The 10,361-nt window shown below is 38.3% G+C and overlaps 1 protein-coding gene across 1 annotated transcript; it reads right to left on the bottom strand.

Moving 5' to 3' along the window:
• Positions 1-528: 528 nt before the first annotated feature.
• si:dkey-56m19.5 (fibrous sheath CABYR-binding protein) lies at positions 529-5,682 on the bottom strand. Its single transcript, XM_061670155.1, has 2 exons — positions 5,423-5,682; positions 529-2,646 (listed from the first exon to the last, which is right to left on the bottom strand). The coding sequence occupies exon 2, from the start codon at positions 2,636-2,638 to the stop codon at positions 1,025-1,027; it is 1,614 nt and encodes a 537-aa protein (XP_061526139.1). The 5' UTR covers positions 2,639-2,646; positions 5,423-5,682; the 3' UTR covers positions 529-1,024.
• Between the last annotated feature and the right edge of the window lie 4,679 nt (positions 5,683-10,361).

Below are 10,361 nucleotides of genomic sequence, written 5' to 3'. Positions count from 1 at the left end.
TGAAATGTGAACTCCTTAGAGTTTCCACATGTACGCTGCACACCAAAAAATAGAAACACTGACTTTACTAAATAAATATTTTGTCAACTGTTTCCACGCAACCCCGTTTTGGTAGATTAAAGATGATTCAACATTTTTGTGTTCAATTCCCAAATACTGTACATGCATGAGACCAAATATTAAGTAAAGTTGAGTAAATCTTGAGCCCTCAATAGACAGCCATGTTGCACAGACCACAATATTTGCAGTGAGCAGGGACCTACAGGACGTTGCTCTTATTATGTGAATAATCAGCCAAAATCTGACCTGCATTGCAGCTAGTAAGGTTGTTGATCTCAGCAAGTATTTTTAATGTTTAGTATATTATGTACCTTTGTTGTTCTGCAGCGATATGCTATGGAACCCTTTATATTCAGTAATCACTTGGAAGAGATTTGTTTGACTACATTTGCATTAAATTCCCTGATGCAAGAGCTAATTATGTTTAATGCTGCAAAAAGCATGGACAGACAAGAAGCTCACTGTAGGCTATGGCAATCTTTTTATTCTCTGTTCAACCATTTTAAATTTAACAGATCTCACAAGTCTCATTTGTTATAAAAGGCCAAAACATTGTGTGACTCTGCACATTGTAATAGAAAGAATATATGAAAGTCAATTAATATTGTCATATTAATCGGGCTCACACACAGATTTAATCACATATCACTCATTAATAACATGTCTATCGTTTGTCCTCAATATTCGCTCAGGTGTGTGGTTTAACTGTATTGACTCACCCCTGAAATTCTAAACTCAAGTTGTACTTTCATCTTACCTGCTATCTACCTTCGTTCTGTCTATAATCATGTGACCGGATGTTTTTCATTTTTTGCTCAAAACTAAATAAATCATTGCCTGAGTTACCATGAAAAACACAAGCATTATTTCGACATTTCTGAAAGTCTTGCTGCTTTTGTGATTCCTTGGCGCCTCTCTCACATCTCACTGGAAGATTTGTCAAAATTCACATTAAGTTGAAAGATCAGGCTTCCTCAGTGACCTCAGTACTCAAAGCCTCCACAATGTCAGCGACGGCCTCTGGGGCTTCCTGGGCATCCCCAGTCAGGTTAACGTCCGTTTTCAGTTCAAAGTCACTCAGCTTCTTCACAGGTGACTCCACTGACTTCTCAATACCATTAACACATTCCTCTGGGTGTGTGGAGACTGTGCGCTCTCCATTCACAACCGGGACTGCAGCTACTTCCACCACATCCTCTGCAAGAGGAGCGCTCTCCATATCACCATTTTCCATCTTCGTTTCCACCACACTCTCTGGGCAAGGCACATTTTCCACAGAGGTTTCAGCAATCACATCAGATCCTGCAGGTTCTGCTATGTCTGGTCCAGCTGATTCATCATTTGAAGGCATACATTTGTTGTTGATTTCCTCAGCATCCACAGTCTTATGTTCCATGCTGTCATCTGTGGCCACTGTTGGATAAGACTCATCTTCTTGACCTTGTTCCTCAGCTGGAGGTTCCTCTGTGTCAACCTCCTGTTCTGGCTCTGGTTCTTTCTCTGTCACTGATTCTGTCTCGGCTTTTGTTGCCTGCTCTATTTCAGTCTCCAAAATTGTCTCTTGCTCTATTACTGGTTCAGCCAGTGGTTCAAATTCCTGAACAAATGGAGGTGGGGCTGTCTCCTCTGAAATGTCCTCGGGCTCTGTAAGAGTCACTAGAATGGGTTCTGGCTCTTTGAGTGACTCCTCTGGACTGGCAGGAACAACGTGTCGTTTTTTCACAGTTTCTTTAGCTGGAGTAGGTTCTTCGATAGGTTCGGGTGCAGCTGCAAACTCTGGTTCTGCCTCAATTGGTACAGCCTCTTTGACTGTAGCTTCTTCTGGTAATGGTGATGTTTCCTCGGATATTGCAGCGGGTTCTTCTAGAACTGGAACTGCTTCCTCTGGTGCTGCGGTAGGTTCTTCTAATACTGCAGCTGCTTCCTCTTGAACTGGAGTGGCTTCCTCTGTGCCTGCAACTGGTTCCTTTGGTATTGAAGCCACGTCTTCTAGTACTGAAGATGATTCCGCTGTAATTGTAGCTTCTTCCTCTTTGAGTGCGGCTTGTTCTTCTGATACTGGAGCTGCATCTTGTTTGAATGCGGCTTCTTCTTGAATTGGAGCTGCATCTTCTTTGACAACGATGGTTTCTGTTACTGGAGCTGCTTCTTCCTTGACAATGGCTGGTTGTTCTGGAACAGAAACTACTTCTTCATTGACTACGACTATCTGTTCTGGAACTGGAGCTGCTTCTTCCTTGACTGGGACTGGTTGTTCTAGAACTGGAGCTGGTTCTTGCTTGACTGTGACTGGTTCTTCTGGTATTACAGCTGCTACTACTGCTTGTTCTTCAGGTGGAGCAGATTTAGACAGTTCAGGGGTTTTTCCTGCTTCAGTTACTACTGCAACAGCTGAACCAACAGCTTCCTCTTCCCCATTGCCCGATTCAGTTGTCACAGGAGCTTCTGTGGGTGGTGCTGCATCATCTTCTTTACCAGACTCCTCGGCACTTGCAGCTGGTGCTGCAGTATCATCCTTTTTTTCTTTGGGATCACTCACATCATACCCCTTCTTCTTCTTGCTCAGTTTCCCTCCCATGGTGTCACCTATGAGAAGATGTTATAAAGATTAAGACATTGCATAATCTTATAACATGTCTTAATTTGATTTTAATTAAATAAACCCATAGCAAGACATGGATAATCACTTTCATTTGCACTGGCAAATTACATAATTCAATTCAACTGACCAACATGAGTTTCAACACAGAATTCTCTTGACGTAAGACTCATGACCAGACAAGCATGACACAAGTAACTTTCATTACATACTCTATTTTAAATTGGAATGTTAGAATATTGTTTGTTTCTTTAAAAAAAAGTTTGGCTTTCATTGCATACCTACTGTATGTACAAAGATTAGACCGAGTCTTTGATTTCAAGAGTCCCGATCCGACACGCGCATGCATATATATATATATATATATATATATATATATATATATATAAAACACACACACACACACACACACACATACATATTGTACATATAAATTATAGTTGTGTCTGGTAAATCTACTTCTTAAAAAGTTATAGCTGTTTTGCCCTAAACTTGATGATACACATATTGTATTGAGCTACTCAAAGTGTGTATTGGCCCAACTCAGTTAAATTTTCATGTCATTATTTTTTTTGTACTGAAATGAAATTCCTTATTTGAATAACAGGACAGAAAGTAAGACCTAATAATATCATCAAATACATGATATATAGCCATATGACATTTATGCTAATAGAATGTTAACACTAAGCACACATTACAGATGAATGTGCTTGTCACAAAATAATTCACATTCGTTAAACTTTGATGGTCAAATGAATGTGTCACAATTTCTAATCTGTCTGCCATTCTCTCGACTCGCTGACACGCCATTCAGCGAGGCGGATTTTTTCAGGCTTTGCAGACTAATTTAGAAGTGCAGTATCTTTCAGCTTGCTCTGCCGTATTGTCGAGTCTCCTTGCTCTTAACAAGCGTCCTGCAGTGGGCCAAGCAAGGCAGACTCTTTTATACAGGCACTTATACCAGTACTAAAAATAACCCCCAAAAGTTACATTGTGTAATATAAAACGATACTATTACTGTTCAATTTGGCAAGATTGTTGTACCTTTAGATTATTTTGTCACTCACTTTGTGACATTTAAAATGTCAAAAAAATGAATAAAAATATTTTTCACCCGATCTCGAGCAACTGAAAATCCCGCCAATTTTTTCAATCACGTCTTCGGATCGAGAGATTCCTATAATTGGCATTTAGTTGTGTTCAATAAATGGAATAGGGATCAAGTCATTCAATTCTTCTTTGTTGTTAAAAGTAAATTTGAGATTCCGCTTTTATATTTCAAGAAAAACAACAACAACAACAACAAAATGATCAATAGCAAACAAACTCATGCAGCTTACTATTTTGTCTTTTGTCGAAGGTGCTTTGGTCCTGCACCTACAACAGGGAATTCGATGGCTTTTTTGACAATAGTTTCATCATTGTAGTTGCACTAGAGCATTCTACAGTGGTTATTTATGATGACACATTCTATAACAGTCTTTTTCAGTGGGGATTAGATTAGTACATAACACAGCTAGTGTGTGAGAGGAATGAGTGTACAATGAGGATATATCAAGGGCAGCAGTTGATTACGACACAATCGGACTTCCTTTCAGAATAAAAAAGGAGAACTATGAGTTTTCTTTCATTTTGCTGGCTGTTTTTTAGCTGAGTTAGAGAAGAAATCAATGGGTTTGAAAATGTATACCTAAAAACCTGCTGCAGATGCCAGGGTCATAGAAGCAAGATATTTGATTTGATTATTCCAACCAAAGATGATAATATATTGCAACCATCGTTATGTTATAAAACAAGACATACAGAAACCCAGGTGAGGGCAACATGTGGGTATGGGCACCAAAGTGAAAGACCAAGGAACTGTCCTTAGTGCTGCAGTGGAGCAATGAAGCCATAACGTGGCCACACAGCACTGTGCTGGGGAGTGGCTGCAAATCCATTTCACCTATGACCACTCCCCACTACGCCATTTCAGTAAAACTGTCTTGTGTCTTCTTTCAAACCACTCTATCTGGACCAAGTTCATTTGGGTTATTTCTTGTTGACCGGTCTCCACGTTAAATCGTGAAATTAAAATATTTCACGTTTTGTTGATAAAACGGAACGTATGTAGTCAGTGACATTTTTATCAAGGAAATATAATGAGCGTGTCACAAAGGAGGTGAGTCCTCATCACAACAAGAGAGAAAATGGGTTTAGACAACGAATTGAGTAATACGGAATTAGGAGATAACTACACTTTACATTTGCAACCACTGTCCATCCCCCACCTTTACCCACCAACGCCTCTCTCTCTCTCTCTCTCTCTCTCTCTCTCTTGCTCTACTCTTTTTGTTCACCGGTTTGAACACACACACAAAAAAATATTTTCAAAGATCATATTTAGCAAAAAACGAAAGTCCTCTGGTATACAACCAAACAGAAAATTGAGAACTTTGTTCCGCTTTCTCTTTTGTACATTTTTAATTCACTGGCTAGTCTTCTTAAAATTCTTTTTTTTTAAAAATCAAAGCTGCTGCCGGTGAAGACGCACCAGAGCACACAGACTTAACCGCGGTCTCGAGGAAAAAAAGAAAAAAGAAACCTCAGCGGCTTTATTGTTGAAATGGGAATACATTTGCATAATTTTAGAAAAAGGAATGGCGAGAACAATAGGAACTGGTACTTTCTTTCTTTCTATTGCGAAAAAAAGGGGGGGGGGCGACGTATCTCGATTGAAAAATAACGTATTTGTTAAAACAAAGCATCGGTTTGACCGACCTGTACTGAGGAAAGTAATCAGTTGGTCTCCAGACTCCGCTTGAATGTGATAATAGAGGCGAAAGCCTTGGGAGTGACAGCTGCGGATTCCGGTCTTGCTCTCTGAGGGTGCAGTGTGGGTCTGAGGAGTGCCCCTCAGACATCTGTCGCGATCACAATGCAGCCTAGCCCACCAGGGCTCCCACTGCAAAGCCTCCCGGTTTTAACCCCTCCTCTCCCGCACACACCCTCTCCATTGCACAATTACCGATACTGGGGGAGCAACGAGGATTATAACAAATCAACAATGGAAAATTCGCAAAACGAAAATGTGAGAAATTATATCAGGGGTCCCCCTAGGGGAGTGTCATTGTAAAATAAATTATGCATGGGATTATGCATGGCGCCGTTTGTAACGCAGCTCACACTGAAAATAAACTTCAAATAGTGTTTTAAGAAAAAACTGGTGTGAATTTTCATGACTCACTTTTCTGCACATTTAGAATAATAATCTAAATATTAAATGTTTCACCTAAATCTCAAATGTAAATGCTAAACATATATTTCAATGTTAAATATATATGTAAATATTTCTTAAAAATAAATGTTAAATGTATATAAATCCTCAATATAAATGTAAATATACATTTTAAAACTAAATGTTAAATATATATAAATGTTACATCTGTATCTATATGAGGTGGTTCTCTTTTCTTCCCCCTGCTTCCCCATCTCCCGTCCCGCTATTTCCACATGACACTTCTCAATAAATGTGACATTAAACACTTCGAGTACTCTTCAAATAACATTTCCATAACTGGTTTGTTATTTCAGGCAGTGATAATATATTTCTAAGGGTCCATTTCCCTCTATAAGATGTTTTTCATTTTATTTTTTTATGTTGCTATTTGATGCTACAAACACAGCTTTTATTTTGGTACTTCCGTTTCTTGGCAGCGTGAATTTGCATATTAGCTAAATATTTAGTTCGACCCGAAACATTTACATTTAGCATTTAACATTTATATTTACATTTAGTTTCAATATTATATTAATATACATTTAGTTTAAAGATTTATATTTACATTTAAGAGAGAGAGAGAGAAAGAGAGAGAGAGAGAGATTTAAGATTTTTATGTATTTAAGACTTCAATTTAAGATTTATAATTAGATATATATTTAACATTTAGATATATAGTTAACATTTAGATTTAAGCTTTATATTTAGCTATATATTTAACATTGAAATATATATTTAACACTTAGACTAAAGATTTAGGTGTAACATTTAATATTTGGATTTAACTACAAAGTTGACAAATATTGTTCAAAATGTGCAGAAAAGTTACTCTCGAAAATTCACACCAGTTTTTTAAACACGTTTTGAAGGTAAATGTGACATGTGATTTTTGGCATGAGCAGCTTTACAAATGGCACCTCATAGAGAGGCATCATGTCAGTGAAATCTCAGTTACTTTGTAAACAAATATTAATAGTGATAGTCGCAACATGTTTTTTCAAATACTGTAGATATGCCCTGAATATGCAGAGTTGATATCCACAAAATGTATAAGTACAGGAATATTATAAAATAAGGTAGCACCAACACTAATCACACAGCCTAAGGTAGATGAAGAGGATATTAGGTGTGGGGAAACTGCTAATAAGAGCATGATTGTTTTACAGCATTTGGTCACTTTTGACCATTGAAAACCTTAATAAAAGACAAAAACAATCATCCCAATATCTGAACTAATGTATTCGACTGTCTCGCAAAACTCTAAACTAGACTGGGTTGTATTGACAAGGATCGCATGGCTCCCAGAGCAGGTTAAATTACACGAGTCTTATTCAGAGCCTGTAAAATATTTGTTTTCGACAATATTTAAATGTCATTGCTAGATTTATGAACCAGTTGCTACATTTTCTATGGATAAAAGCAGTCAGGGAATATTCTTATATTGGGATATAGCACCCTCACCTGTAAGCACAGCACAACACATGGTTTAGCAAACATTTAAAAATTCATAGAGAAATTAACAATTTACTAATTTAGTTTAAACCTGTTTTCACTCGTGAGGTTTTGCCTCATTCCCCCAAACAGAAACAAATGAGTCAGTGTGACCTAAATTTGAATATTGAAAACCTAAACCATATCATCTGCACATTCTTGTTAGCCCTGGGTCATGGACTTTCAATTGTGATGCTGATATCTGTTGTGTCCCAGATGGAACAAATATTCAGTTTGTGAGCAAAAGAAAACAAGAAAACAAGATCAATTTAGCATGTTTTCCTTACTGGATTAAATCAGAGCTCAGCAGTGACAAATGGGCAGCAGCAAGGGCTGAGTTTCACATGATGCAAATGCTCTGGAATGCAATCCCAGGAGTTGAACCACAAACCCTGTCTGCCACTCTGCTCCTACAAACATGGGAGTCAACATGTATGCGAACATCTTGGAAATTCCCTTAAAGGTCCCCTTCCATCAACATCCATTGTTTCTACTATTTTATGCATAACAGGTCAAAATGAGTCTAAGACCTGGTTTAAGTTTAACATCTATGCAGTTTGCCGATTGAATGCAAATGACGATAAAAGCATAAGGTATGCAAAATGACCAGATCAGATTTCCGTGTATTTGTACTGTAGAAAGTTGCTACATGCCCACTCTCACGAAAAACCTGCTCAATGGCAACGCAGCTGGGTCTTGTGCAAAGCTTAAACTTCACATCACCTGCCAAACTCTGAGGATTGAGAAATAAATGGCTTCAATTTATATTTGGAGAAAATCAATAAGCTTTCACACAATGGTGGAAGTGCATTTTTGGGTTTGGAGCAAGCAAGCCAGCTGGGTGGGCAGCCGCCACAGGCCACATAGAGTACATAAAAGCATACATGTGTTGTGTTTTACAGCAATATTTAAAATGTTGAATGTAACTGCGGTCACTGTCGCCAAATGTGTGCAAGAGATGAATTCCATGACACAGTTACATATAGTGATTGAATTGAATTGAAATATTCTTCACATTGATATAAAATTCCCCCCATATCAAACTAAATGAACACAAGGTCACTATAAATGCTTTGCCTGGCCGCTAAGAGCTCACCATTTGTCAACGGCCAATCAGAGTGAAGTAGTTTTCCCTATTTACATTGAGGAGATGAGCGATCCAATGGGAGCAAAGTTTATTTACATGTGACAAATCCAGCCGTCTCAACTGCCAAGCGTAAAAGACCAAAGAGAAGCATTGGGGGAAAAAAGAGCATTTTCAACCCAAATTTAAATGACATCAAAGACTATAAAAAAATATATTTTTTTTAAATATGGAGGAGACCTTTAATACATTAGCCAAGTGTCCACAGTTTGCTATGATCAAGATCTAGACTTGATTCCCAACGAGGGTTCTGTGGCACCATAGTGTGATCATCGAGGTGCTGCAGAAATTCATGCAATTTTACTTAATTTGTCTTAAAAATTATTATTCACCAATTACCAATATACAGTATCTTTGTTCAACTATCAATGCCAGTGATGTATAGTGACAGGTAGAAAAATAAATGCTGTTAAATAGCAAAAGGTACAATAGACCTGTGTATCCACCTGGTACCATTCATACAACAGAAAAAGTCATGGCTTCGTGCAACTCCATCAGCTTTGAGTTTAATTAAACGCCCAGATTTCACACAATTGAGTAAGTAGATCCATCCATCCATTTTCTGAGCCGCTTATCCTCACTGGGGTCACGGGCGTGCTGGAGCCTATCCCAGCTATCATCGGGCAGGAGGCGGGGTACACCCTGAACTGGTTGTCAGCCAATCACAGGGCACACATAAACAAACAACCATTCGCACTCACGTTCACACCTAGGGGCAATTTAGAGAGTTCAAATTAACCTACCATGCATGTTTTTGGGATGTGGGAGGAAACCGGAGTGCCCGGAGAAAACCCATGCAGGCACAGGGAGAACATGCAAACTCCACACAACCGGGGCCGGGTACTTGAACCCCGGTCCTCAGAACTGTGAGGCAGACGCTCTAACCAGTCGTTCACCGTGCCACCACATCATAGATATGAATTAATAAATGGTTTGGAACAGGGTCGGCCCGCCCATAGGGTAGGGTTAGCAAATGCTAAGGGTGCAGTTTTTTTGATTTTTTTTGGGGGGGTTTCACTTTCAATATAATTATATTCAAATGAAATGAGAATGAAAATATAAACAATAAAAAAAAAAAGAAGGGGAGCAAGATGAACTGTACAGTACTTTGAAATCAACTCACTTTGAGGCTCTTTCTCTCTCCTAGTTTCCCTACAATGTGCAGAGCGATGCATTCAAAGCCCCTCGGAATTAACAGGGCCAGGTAACTGAATAGTTGTTTTTTTTCCTTAATAAATTAAATTACCATTAAAAACACCATTTGTCTGATATTTACATTTGTTCGATGATCTTAAACATGAAAGTGGGGAAACTATGTGAATATATAAGAATTTGAGAAGGGGTCCCAATACTTCTGCACAACACTGTTTTTGGAATAACTTGACAACTAACTTTTAAAGTGGAAAACATAGACAACATAGATTCAAATGTAAAGAAATGCCTAATTAATAGTAATACAAATAATAATAACACACAATCCCTACTCTGCTGAGGGCAAATATATTGATGTGACCCCCAGAGAACTTTGGAAACATATCGAGTACGGACAAAACTGTCAAGAACACAGGAGAAAAATAAAAATATGGAGGAAAAATGGCGGAAAGAGAGGTCAAGCTGTTGTTACTTTTGGTTTGTCCCTTTAGTTGTCGAAACAGCAAGTTACTCTCACGATTTGTTTGGCTGTAACATTACAGTATTGAAATGAAGAAAATGTTCCATTTAAACATTTCTGGCAAGTTATCTAATAAAAGCATTGTTAAAAACTATTTCTATTCGACATTTTGTTAGCTTCGCCTAGGGCGCCA

The sequence above is a fragment of the Phycodurus eques genome, chromosome 2, assembly GCF_024500275.1.
Source record: "Phycodurus eques isolate BA_2022a chromosome 2, UOR_Pequ_1.1, whole genome shotgun sequence".
NCBI classification, from domain to species: Eukaryota; Metazoa; Chordata; class Actinopteri; order Syngnathiformes; family Syngnathidae; genus Phycodurus; species Phycodurus eques.
This window is presented reverse-complemented; position numbering and strand designations above follow the sequence as displayed.